Genomic DNA, 11,681 nt, shown 5'->3' with positions numbered 1-11,681 from the left:
AAAACTGAATATAACAAAACATAAACTCACAGTTTTATGTGTGAACAATAGGGGGAGATTATTTCACAGTTTTGAGTAGTTGCATGCCTTCAACACTATGCGTATACAGCTCTAATGACACAACAGAGAACTCTCTTTCCTGCGACATGTTTTTATTCAGGACGGAGGGTCAGTTAACACTTTCGGGGGTTTCTAAATGGACACCCGAGCTCACGCCTTCTTTGTGGTTCTTACAGTCTTATTTATCCCTTTTGTTGCGGTCGTATTTTTCTTCGCTGGGGTCTTTTTGGCTGCCGTTTTTGACTTTGTGACTTTGGACTTGGCCGTCTTCTTGCCAGCCTTGGTGGTCAAGGTCCTCCTGGTGGTATTCTCCTTCCTCCTGATCAGGTCCTGCCTGCCAATATCCACCATGTGCTCCTCCCACGTCTTTATCTCATTCTTGTAACGCACTTTGTCGTCCTCTGCAAGCTGCAGGTACACCTGGAGAGGGGTGTTGAGAAGAGTGATTAGAGAGAGACTGCTCATCATTATGACCAATAGGCCACATGCACGAAAGGATCTCGGTGTGCTCGTTTGTTTCCGGCTCGTTTGTTTCAACCTGCCGCTATTATTAATGTAATTGTCTACACGGACCTGGTTGGGTGCTGCTCCTAGTGAATTAGTATGTTGTGATAAAGAAGGATTTGTGCGGGTGTTAAAATTATTTTTATTGGGCAAATGAGATTTTCAGTATCGGAGTGAATATGTAAGGAGCAGAATATAACAGAAGATGCCATTACAACACAGTTAACGCTCCCCCGGAAATAAATGCGCTACCTGAGGAGCCGTTCGTGCACGTAGAATATTGCACAAACAAGACAGTATCTAGCAAAATTGTCGGTTCATGTCAACTTGTTGCAATTAAGCAATGATTGTCTATTACTAAATAACTCTGGTTGAAGTATGTCATAGGAGAGGTAATGTTGTTAAGGTGAAACTTGACAGCCAGACTCACCTGCTTCTGTGTAATGTAAAGGTTTTTCCAGTCCTCCAACAGCGATTTCATCTTAGCCTGAGAACAAAAAGCATGTTACTTCCTTCGGGTATCAATGTATCAATGAACTAGGCACTCCTTAAAGTCTCAACAAGTCAATTGGGCCAACCTGACAACCTGACAACCTTACACTATCACAAATACATCTCCATAAGAAGTAACACATCAGTATCACACCACACATATTCATTTAATTAAATCCCATACTCTTGTCAGTTTACTTCCTGTTCAAATTATGTCCAACATAGAGCTCTCCTGAGGCGTTAGAACGAGGTAAACAGAGGACCACCTACAGGAAAACAACCATATTCATCATCTTGATGGGGTTTCAGACCATTACCTGCATTGTAACTCCCTGTGCCTCTTCAAAATGCTCCGCCATAAAAATGTTGAAGCCTGTTCTGGGTCGCTTGGGTTTCCCCAGGGTATTCAGCTCCTAGAGGCGAAGAGAAATTACAATCTCTCATATGCAATCATAGTGGCCCTGTTTTCATATGTAAATAGTTCCTTTAGAGTCTCAGGCTTGTCTTTACAGCAGCTCCAAAGTTTCTTAAATTTCATATTACTATGTCCACCCACTCGGCCTACACAGTGCAATGCTTTTGCTGTAAACCGGAGTGTCACACAAATAGTATTTCAGAATTCCACACGATAGGCTCCATGTAGTGAAGGTAAGTTTCTGGTTTTGTTGTTTGATTGTTACTAGCTATAGCCATGCCAGTTCATAATGACGCATTACCTAGTATTTTGTACACATACTAAAGTTGTAGTAATAGAGCGTGACAGATAAGAGGTTGGGGTGGGGACTCACCCTCTTCTTCCTGATGGCTTTTCTTTTAGCCCTTTTCTGTCTCTTCTCTTCCACCATGGCTGCAGACTGTGCGGGCGTCAGCTGGGCCTGGTACCTCTCCATGATCGTCTTATACTGGTTGGGCATAGTATAATAGGACAGACAGAGCTGCCTAAACAATACAGTAGACATTTTGTGCAGATGTGAGGAGATTTTGTTCCTCAATAGTGACAAACATTTACATAGGACAATGTTAAGAATGTTCTGTAAACAACAGATGTTAAGCCAAGTGATTTACTACTAAAAATAAAAAATAATAATAATAAAAAAGCATAAAAGGAATAAATTACTTGGGTAATAATACAGAAAAACACACCTTGATCAGTAAACAATACAGTAGACATTTTGTGCAGATGTGAGGAGATTTTGTTCCTCAACTTCACAACGTACAGTACCCTTCTCCGCTGCTTGTACAAACAGCTGGTGCAGACTACGCTTAATACACTGCATTGTTGAAATATATAGTTTGTGATTTAGTGCCGTTTAAATGTATAAGCAATTAAATGACTATTTAAAACATATGTCCGGCAGTATGTCTGGTATTCTAGAATATTACCAGACATTTTGTTTGGTTAAAAAAAAAGTCTAGCGTAACCTCTGAGGGGGAAAGAGTAGTTTCTGACTTCTGTCATTGCTAGCAAGATAGATAGCTGCTATATGATCTGACTGAAAACAGATTTATCATACATGACTATTAAAGAGTTGTTTGTTGTTCTGTAAGAATGTTGTCTTATGTGGGCTAACGGTGTTGTCTTATGCAAGTATATGGTTGTTCAGTTATTTCTATTTAAGGATGGTGCTTCAGTTAAATTATTGACACACAGTAAGAGGGCCCACAGAAAAGGTAGACATGAGGCCCATGACCCAATCTGCCTATGTAGATGCACACTTTGCATTTCACTACTCTAAGGGAAGTGAAACACATTGTTTTAATCTATGTTGCCAAAATTTGTTTGTTTATCTCCAACGTAAGACTCCAAAGAATACAAGACAACTTACTCGTTTTTGCTCAGGTGTTAGCACTCTCCATTGCTCCGCAATCTGTTTGATAACTTCAACAGCTTTGACATCTGAAATCAGCAAAGTTGTGCATGTCTTACAAGGACGAGATCTGGCAACCAACCTTGATTTTCCACATTTCACTGCAATCCTCTATAAATGTTCTACATCCAAAATACTCCTGTATTATTATTCAAAGAGCATTTATTACAAAGGGTTGAAATGGTAATGCATTTTTTTAATGACACCTATACTTTTTGTAGTGTTGTAAGACAAGTCAGTATTTTCATTGGAATGTTGACCTTTGTGATTTGATATTTCTTGAACCTTGGTGACTATATGCATATTACTCTAAGCATTGAGCAATGTAACTACTAGATAGATAGATAGATAGATACTTTATTGATCCCCAGGGGAAATTGAAGTACTACTATAATCCAAACATCACACAAATTCCAACACCTTTCTAGGTCTGGAAAATGGTCATTCATAATTGCACTTTCACAGACCTGCGCACGCTCCCTGTACACAACAAGCGACATGGTTTTACCTGGATTTTGTGTAATGACTTGCAGCCGCTGCTCTTTCACAAATCGCATGTACCCTGTGAGTGGTCTTTTGGGTGGACCCCCAGCAGTCGTGCTAAAAGGCGTAGCTGCTGTTATCGCACATGTGCACCTGAAAAACAACACACAAATTCATCTGGCAGCCTACACGTCTAAACCTCAACACATTCCTTGAGCTTAATCAAGCGTGACATACAAAGCATTAGCTACTGCAAAACACTATATTTATATTGTCAATAAATTCTGAATTCAAGGACTGAAAACGAGAGAGGGCAGATAGACAAAGTGCACTGCAGAATGTCTCGGGCTAACGCCAGACACACTAACGTTAGCATGTCAAGTTCACACATTTCATGAGAGCACTAACGTTAGCCATATTCACTTGACAAATACCGCAAAGTCAAGTTAAAGCTTGCTATATAATAGCAAAGGGATGAGCTGGAATAACAAAGACAACAGTATCAATCTCCCGGACATAAGATTACCTAGTAACCTCCTAACTTTTAACCTTCTTAGCTAGGTAGCTAACTTACCTTGCAAGAGATGCAGTTGAGAACAGACCAAACGATTTTGTCAAAATGTTGATGCCAGCTGTCATTATGCTTAGGGGAGCCATGTCAGTAGATAACGCAAGACACCTCAATGCAAACGGAAAAAACAATACAAAAACAGAAATCAAACTTTATCTAGACTGTTATGATTTTGCGTTAGGCCACCCATGCACGCACAGACAAGGCGCCTTAGAAGCACGATTGCATTATGGGAAATGTTCATTTTAGCGTAATAGTTTGTCATTCACAACTGTACTTTCGCTATCTGGAAATGAGTCCAGTGCATTTTTATTTTGTAATTCCATGGACAGGCTTTAATTTCAAGTCGTTGTTCCTTTTAACAGAAACAATCGACGAATAGAGAAATTATAGATATGACATTTTCTTGTTAAGTTTAATTTGTGTTTGGAAAGAGAATAAAATGAGAAGATGACTTTTATTTTGAAACATTCAGTTAGCAGAAGCTAGCCTGCGTTGAAGTATCTCCGTGCTCCGTGTTCTACTAGCCTATCAGTATCCACTGTTCACTGGTTCCTCAGACACTCAGGGATACAGAAAGTATTGTGCACCTTTCAAGCAATAAGATCTAATACCCATCGACAGGATTGAAAGACAGTACAATAACGATACCATGGCTCTAAAAAGAATACAAAAGGTACGTAATAAACTGGTTAATACAGACATTAAAAAGTCAGATCATAGATAGCTGAATACTCTTCCCTAGCTAGGGCTAGGTAACTATAACGTCAGTTAACCAGATAAACCTTGTTGGACATCTGCGTACGTTGTGATTTTATGTGATTGTTATTACCAAACTACGCAAGTCTTAATATATCTAGACTTTAATGAACTCCAGTTGGATTATTTACCTTTAATATTTAACTTTGAAATGCTAATGGTAGCTAGCTACAGTTAACAGTGAACGGTGAAAGGGCTAATGTTAGCTCGTCGTTGTAGCGTAATTCCGTGGGGCTGTTATCTTTAGAATTTCTAGCTTCTATAATATCATTGTTGTAGAGAAAGATTGTAAAGATATTTGCAGTGGCATGAATATTTGTCCGTTACTAGGTAAGTCGTAGTCTACAACAACTAACGCTAGCTTTCCGAACTATTGTTTTCTAGCTTATACAAATGTAACGTTAACATTAACGTTACGACTGACCAGTGAAGTGATGGCTAAGTTAGCTATCGATGCTTTATGTGGGCATTGTGTCACACTTTGTCTGTTAACACTTGTACAGTTAAAATACGGCTTGTGCGGTGTTTTATATGTATGGTTGTATGGGAAATCCATTCTGTTGTTTTAACAATAGATCTTAGTGTAGAGCTAGATGTTAGTTTTGGCTGGCTAGTTAAGATTTTCGCTAGTAGTCACTAGTTAGCTACTAGGGATGCACTGGCAGCGAACGTTAGCTAAACAACAAGAAGTTGACATTTAATGGTTCGCTATTCATGTTCATTCAGTTCCTGATTTGAGTTGGCAGTGAACAATTAATACAAGGCTGTCGCACCTGTACAATTTTAGGAATTGACACTTGACCTAGATCGTTAGATACCTCGGTAAGGTTTAGAAATGCTCAGGTTTAGCAAGCTAATGCGAACGTTAGCAATCTGATGGTAACAATATGGTCAGTTAGCTTACAATAAAGCAAACGAATAGTCACGTCCATCTTTGTTTAACTACCCTGAATGGTGAGCCCAAAAACATTCTGGAAAGAATAATACGCATAGCTAGCTCGTTAAACGTTTGTCCTCTGTGTTGTGGTCTATTGCTGTGTCGCATTGTGTTAATTTTGCACATTGTTCACTTTGTTTGGCGAATCACTGCTTAGCTAGCAAGTCAGCTAGTTAGATTTCACTTGCCAATGTGTTTGAACTAGCTAACAGAACAGGCCTTACAGGCCGATTGTGGTCAATATGTTGCATACACCTACATAAGTATAGTTCCGCAGCTGTATCAAAGTGACCAGAGTAATGTACAAACTATCTAGTGGTAGGAAGTATGAAGGTTTTTTCAGGGTTGCAGCTTCAAAACGGCCCACTAGCTTCATGAGTAAATGTGGAATCCTATAGTTCTACTTAACTTGTTGAACCTGCTCTGTGCTTGATAATCACTTTTGATTTCAAAGAGGAAACATACCAGCATAAATGTAGAATTACTCGAATGAGATGTAAGTATTCTGTGATCCTGCTGTCAGAGCAGGACGATGAAGATGATTGTTGAAAACTGGAAAAACGTTCAGAGATGTGCTGCATTGATCCAGTCCTTTTTGACTGCAACCTTATAAACCACTGGATACATTAAGATTAGAATCCTCTATTGTACTCTTTGAGTAGGAAGCCTTTGTCATTGAACAATACTAGGTCAATTCCACGGAAAATTGACTTTTTGTCACATCCATAACGCCAGTGAAATGCCTTGGCATTTGTATGACGTGCATGATAACATTCATTTTTTGTGCATTTTTTCTCATGTACATTCTTCAGCCAAAAATAGCAAATGCTCAAATTCCATGTAATCATTGACATCATACCATACCATCACATTTTATTGGCGTTATGGATGTTACAAAAAACACAATTTTCCATGGAATTGCCCACTAATGACAGCCTGCATTTGTCACAACTTAATTTTGTGGAATGCTCTCCCTTGTGAAAGGTGAATTCAGACTAATTTATATTTCTGAGTCATTTAAACCTCTTCTGCTTTTGTCTAATTCTCTTGTAGGAGCTCCACGATCTTCAAAGGGACCCCCCTGCCCAGTGTTCGGCTGGACCTGTTGGAGAGGACAGTATGTACAGAAGCTGCCTTGTGGTCCTCTGGTCATGTTTTCTGTTTGTGAATTTTTGGTTTCTTTTGTATGTCTTTCCTCTCTTTCTTTTTTTATTCAGGAATATTTTCTCTTGTTTTTGCAGTGTTCCACTGGCAAGCTACAATCATGGGCCCTGTGAGTACTCTTGGGCTAAGCCTTCAGAGTTTGGTTGCTTCTTTTCACTACAGCACTTTAGTTTGTATACACATATTTATACCTTTAGTTAGCGCAACATATAGGGCTGACGAAATGAAATGTGTACATTATTATATTCACACACTTTTTTTTTTTTATTTTATTGCAGAGTGACAGTCCATACCAAGGAGGTGTCTTCTTTCTCACAATTCACTTTCCTACAGATTATCCTTTCAAACCACCAAAGGTAATTACCATTTGCATCTATTATTTGTAATCATCATCGTTATGTCATGAATGAATGAATGAATCAATCCATTTTATTCAAATAAAGGAAAATCTCACTTTGAACCATGCAGCATTCCTTAGTGTGAAGAACAGGCACCCAAGAATTTTGAAATGTTGGCTCAGAAAGAGTGTAGTTTGATGATGCAAATTAGATATTATTGTCTACATCACATTGAGCATATCTCAGTCAGATTAAAAATAAGAACAGTTGGCTGACTGCAGATTCCTGCCCCTATAGTTTTTCTGTTGAGGTGTCTGTGTAGGGGATTCTGATCCACATCTGGATCATGTAGGATGACTAAGATATGGTGACCCTCCAGCTTGCATGACAATTTGCACACACACACCCTCACTGACCCCCCCCTCTCTCTCACACATACACACACACACACACACACACACATTTTAATTCTTTATTTGGATTGGCAAGTAGGATAAGTATCATGACGAGATCCACATTTTGCTGAAAAGGAGGATCTAATAACAGTTAACAAGTTTAATGCCATGATGTGCACATACAGGTCACACCTGTGTTTACACATGAAGAGGCTACCAATTACACCCGACACAAAACAGTACTTTGTCAGTACTTTTTTTTTTTTTTTTTTTACTTTTTCTTGGAGAGTCCACAAATTTGTAGGCCACACACATACATTTTATGTACATGGCCCAGACTACCAAAGATTAAGACAATGGTATTACATTTATTATTTATTATTATGTATCTACAGTTATTTATGGCATTATTCAGGGGTTGATATTTTAACAGGTTTGAGGCATAGCAGGTGTCCATGTAGGCATCAAAAGAACAGCCAATTTCTAGAACTATAACAGATTTGTTGGTTTCATTAATAATACTAAATCATATATATATATATATATATATATATATATATATATATATATATATATATATATATACACACACACACACACACAAACCTAATAGCAATACCCTCTACTGGTAGATCACCAATGCTTTGGTCAGTATAAGAAACTGTGGTGGTGGGAACTGAATACTAATTGTAAAAAGCAGATAACAAATTAATTGTATCATACATAGTGGTAGGCTATTGTAGGAAAGATGTGCATTCATTTGTTTAGCAGATATTTTATCCAAAATTAACGATATACATTTTCATAAGTTTGTGTGCTCTGTATGGGTATTGGGTATTCTGAGGGTATGCGGTATTGCGCCCATAAAAGTCATATTTCATCTAAACATATTCATTTTTTTTTTTTTACACTGAATCATTTTGAGAACTGCAAGTAAATTTTCTGTGATTTACAACCTGATGTTAAATGCAGCCTCCTCTCCTCTAACCACAAAAGTTGTAATTCATCTAATGCGCTCATCTCTCCCAGGTTGCTTTCACCACAAAAATATATCACCCAAACATCAACAGTAATGGCAGTATCTGTTTGGATATCTTACGATCACAGTGGTCTCCTGCTCTAACGGTATCAAAAGGTAAGGATGTAAACATATCACAACGCATATGTCTGCACTTAAATATTCCATTGGTAAACAGACAGTGATGAAAATGGTTAGAAAAAGTACAAGTAGATGAATGAATGAATATTCTGAATTAAATATTATGTGCTCAATACTGTTTTTATTGTCACATTTAACTCCATTATTTTACAAGGGCTTGGATTTTTTTTTTTGTCACCTTGTCATGCTTTTTCAGTTTAGCATTTCTGGACAGAATGACTAATAGATAGATGTGACTGGTCCTTTGCTGAAACTAGTCCCTACCCCCCCACCCCCTTGGTTACAGAGTGCACCGGGGTGGGAATCACCTTTACAGCTAAACTAAGTTCCCTTGATTAGCGTGTAGGGTATAATACCGCACTCAGCTTTGGGATGAACTTCACTTTCCCTAGCGGAAACAGGTTCTGACATAACCATGGATTTGTTTACAGGTGTACTCACATTTGTATGAAGCCCATGACCTTTACAGTTATTCATTTGGCAGACGCGTTTATCCAAAGCGACTTACAGCAATAGAATAACATTTAAGCTACAGCTACAGCAATAGAATAACATTTAAGCTACAGCAATAGAATAACATTTAAGCTACAGTGCGGAGAAGACTAAAGCTAGGAATTACCACTGCATCTGTCAATACTAGTACTAGAGGATATGACGCACACCCTCAACAAGTCACCATTGGGAAAGGGTCGTTGTCAGATAACTGATAGATCTCATAGATGTGTGTGTTTTATTTATGCACAAGTGGCAGATCAAATAGGACTTTGGCACACCTACCTACCCACCCATCCACCTAATGTCAATTGATTTCGCTACTCCTTGTCTGATTGTCTGTTATCCTTGACTGTGTTGCAGTTCTGTTGTCCATATGTTCTTTGCTTTGTGACCCAAACCCTGATGATCCTTTAGTGCCAGACATTGCACACATCTACAAATCAGACAAAGAAAAGTGAGTATGTCTTCATGGAAGTATGCTATTAATCATGGTGACCATACACCCAATATGCAATTTAATTACCGCATAAGGTGTGTGAGCGATACCGTGTATACCAGTCCTGTAAGGCACAATTCATTTGTTGTTGTCCAGCCATAATTGAGCAAAAGTTGGACATAAGGCCTGAATAGTTTAAGTTGTAAGTGCGTTTTGTATTGTAAAATTAAGGTGCTGGAATGAAATTAGCTGGACATGCCATCAAGGAGGTTTTTGTCCTTTTGTCCATTTACTATACAATCTTAATGATATGAGATCCATGGAATGTGATTAATCAGCATGGTAAAATGAAGCATAAAGGTCAAAAGTGCACCCAGCATGCTAACTTAAGTGTGGGCAAAGGTGTGTTTTTTTTATGAGAAGATTCATTTGAAGGTAATACTCTGCTTATCAAAACGTAGCACCTCCTTAATAATGTTCTTTGTTATTTATTTATTTATTTCAGATACAACAGACTAGCAAGAGAGTGGACCCAAAAGTATGCAATGTGAAACAACAACAAAACAAACCTTTACAGAACTGGCCATTTTTGAGTCACAAACCACTGTAAATTCCTAGTATCTTAAGAAAAAACAAAATAAACTTAGACGATATTATTAAAACACATCATACTGTTAACATTTACCAACTGACATGACCATTTCTAGAGCATAGGAGTTAGGTTTTACGGGTGGAGCACGGACCATAACGGAGGCAGTTTTTGTGGACATGCACATCGTGTGCATTTCGCTCCCCTTTCCACCCTTTTTTGGGCACTTTTTTTTTTTTTTTTTTTCTTCATTTTGTAAATCTTATTTAAGAGAATTGAGACATGGCGTTTTGGTGAGGTGACCAAGTAAAGAGGGAAATTAAGGACTTAAAAATATTGTATTTTTCATTTTTTGTTTTGTTTTTAGTTGATCTTCATTTTCATTTAGAGATTTTTATTGTATAGTGTAAAGACTATACTGAATCTATTTTTATTATTTTGCATTAAATATCGATTTTAAAAGTTGTGGTCTTTTTTGTCTTTCCTGCAAAAAATAAGTGTATGTATTTCTCCCAAACTGACCTAATCTCAACACCACTTTATGACCCTATATTATTCTGTATGTATAGAGGTCCTATATGTGTACTGTATCGGAAGGCCCCCTATTACCACCAGTTCCGTGTTTCCGTCCTCTTGTGTGTATGTGTCACTTACTATTCATTTCTAGACAAATGGATACAAGGCGGATTCCTAAAGAAACGCACCCACACCATTGGTGTATGTAAATAAGCTGTGTACCAAAAATTAAATTTTACCGTGACTCGAAGAGCTGTAAACAGTGTTTTAAGGCTGCGTGTACAAATCTGCTTGGAGTTCCAGTGAAATTTTGAAGTAGTGACGAGAATTCTTGGTCTAACCGTTCATGTGCTGTATGAAAGGGTGGAAGTAGACGACCCACCAGGCCAGCACTAACCTCCGAGTGTGGTAAACAAAATTGGATATTTCAGGCAATAAAAGCCCCGGTAAGAACCAAACCAGTTTTGTTCAAATCTACACACATATGGCTACTGAAAAATGTAAGGTTCATTTATCAAATGTTATTTTGAAGTATTAAAAAACATTTTAGAATTTTCGAACGAAATGGGGGATAATTGGAGGTGTTATATGATGTTTAAATGAGCTGGGTTCTGGTTGAAGCTTCTTTATTTGTACCCATAGATAAATAACACAGGCACTTGACACACATTATCCATATTCTTGACCTAACAACCCATGTCCAGGTTTATTATCAACTTTTAGACCCATATTTATCCTACAGAACAATTTAATGCCTGCCCTCACTGTACTCAAACATAGTTTGAAGTATGTGTCTAGCAAATGCCATATATGCACAGTCCTCAAAGCATTTTTTCTTTATAACAGCCCAACATCGTACAACTCTGTCAGAGATGTGAAGTAGGTGGATTAGTCCACTGGGGGGCAGCACTATAT

At 38.0% G+C, this 11,681-nt stretch overlaps 2 protein-coding genes across 2 annotated transcripts; one reads left to right on the top strand and one right to left on the bottom strand.

Annotated features, from left to right (window-relative positions):
• Positions 1-135: 135 nt before the first annotated feature.
• Positions 136-4,200, bottom strand: tfam (transcription factor A, mitochondrial). The gene is made up of 7 exons (XM_048233615.1): positions 3,982-4,200; positions 3,433-3,560; positions 2,883-2,953; positions 1,845-1,991; positions 1,374-1,469; positions 995-1,051; positions 136-480 (listed from the first exon to the last, which is right to left on the bottom strand). The coding sequence occupies exons 1-7, from the start codon at positions 4,062-4,064 to the stop codon at positions 211-213; spliced, it is 852 nt and encodes a 283-aa protein (XP_048089572.1). The 5' UTR covers positions 4,065-4,200; the 3' UTR covers positions 136-210.
• A 242-nt stretch (positions 4,201-4,442) lies between these two features.
• Positions 4,443-10,712, top strand: ube2d1b (ubiquitin-conjugating enzyme E2D 1b). The gene is made up of 7 exons (XM_048233858.1): positions 4,443-4,654; positions 6,728-6,791; positions 6,916-6,947; positions 7,117-7,194; positions 8,601-8,706; positions 9,586-9,679; positions 10,167-10,712. The coding sequence occupies exons 1-7, from the start codon at positions 4,631-4,633 to the stop codon at positions 10,210-10,212; spliced, it is 444 nt and encodes a 147-aa protein (XP_048089815.1). The 5' UTR covers positions 4,443-4,630; the 3' UTR covers positions 10,213-10,712.
• Positions 10,713-11,681: the final 969 nt, after the last annotated feature.

This window comes from Alosa alosa, chromosome 22 (genome assembly GCF_017589495.1).
Source record: "Alosa alosa isolate M-15738 ecotype Scorff River chromosome 22, AALO_Geno_1.1, whole genome shotgun sequence".
NCBI classification, from domain to species: Eukaryota; Metazoa; Chordata; class Actinopteri; order Clupeiformes; family Clupeidae; genus Alosa; species Alosa alosa.
This window is presented reverse-complemented; position numbering and strand designations above follow the sequence as displayed.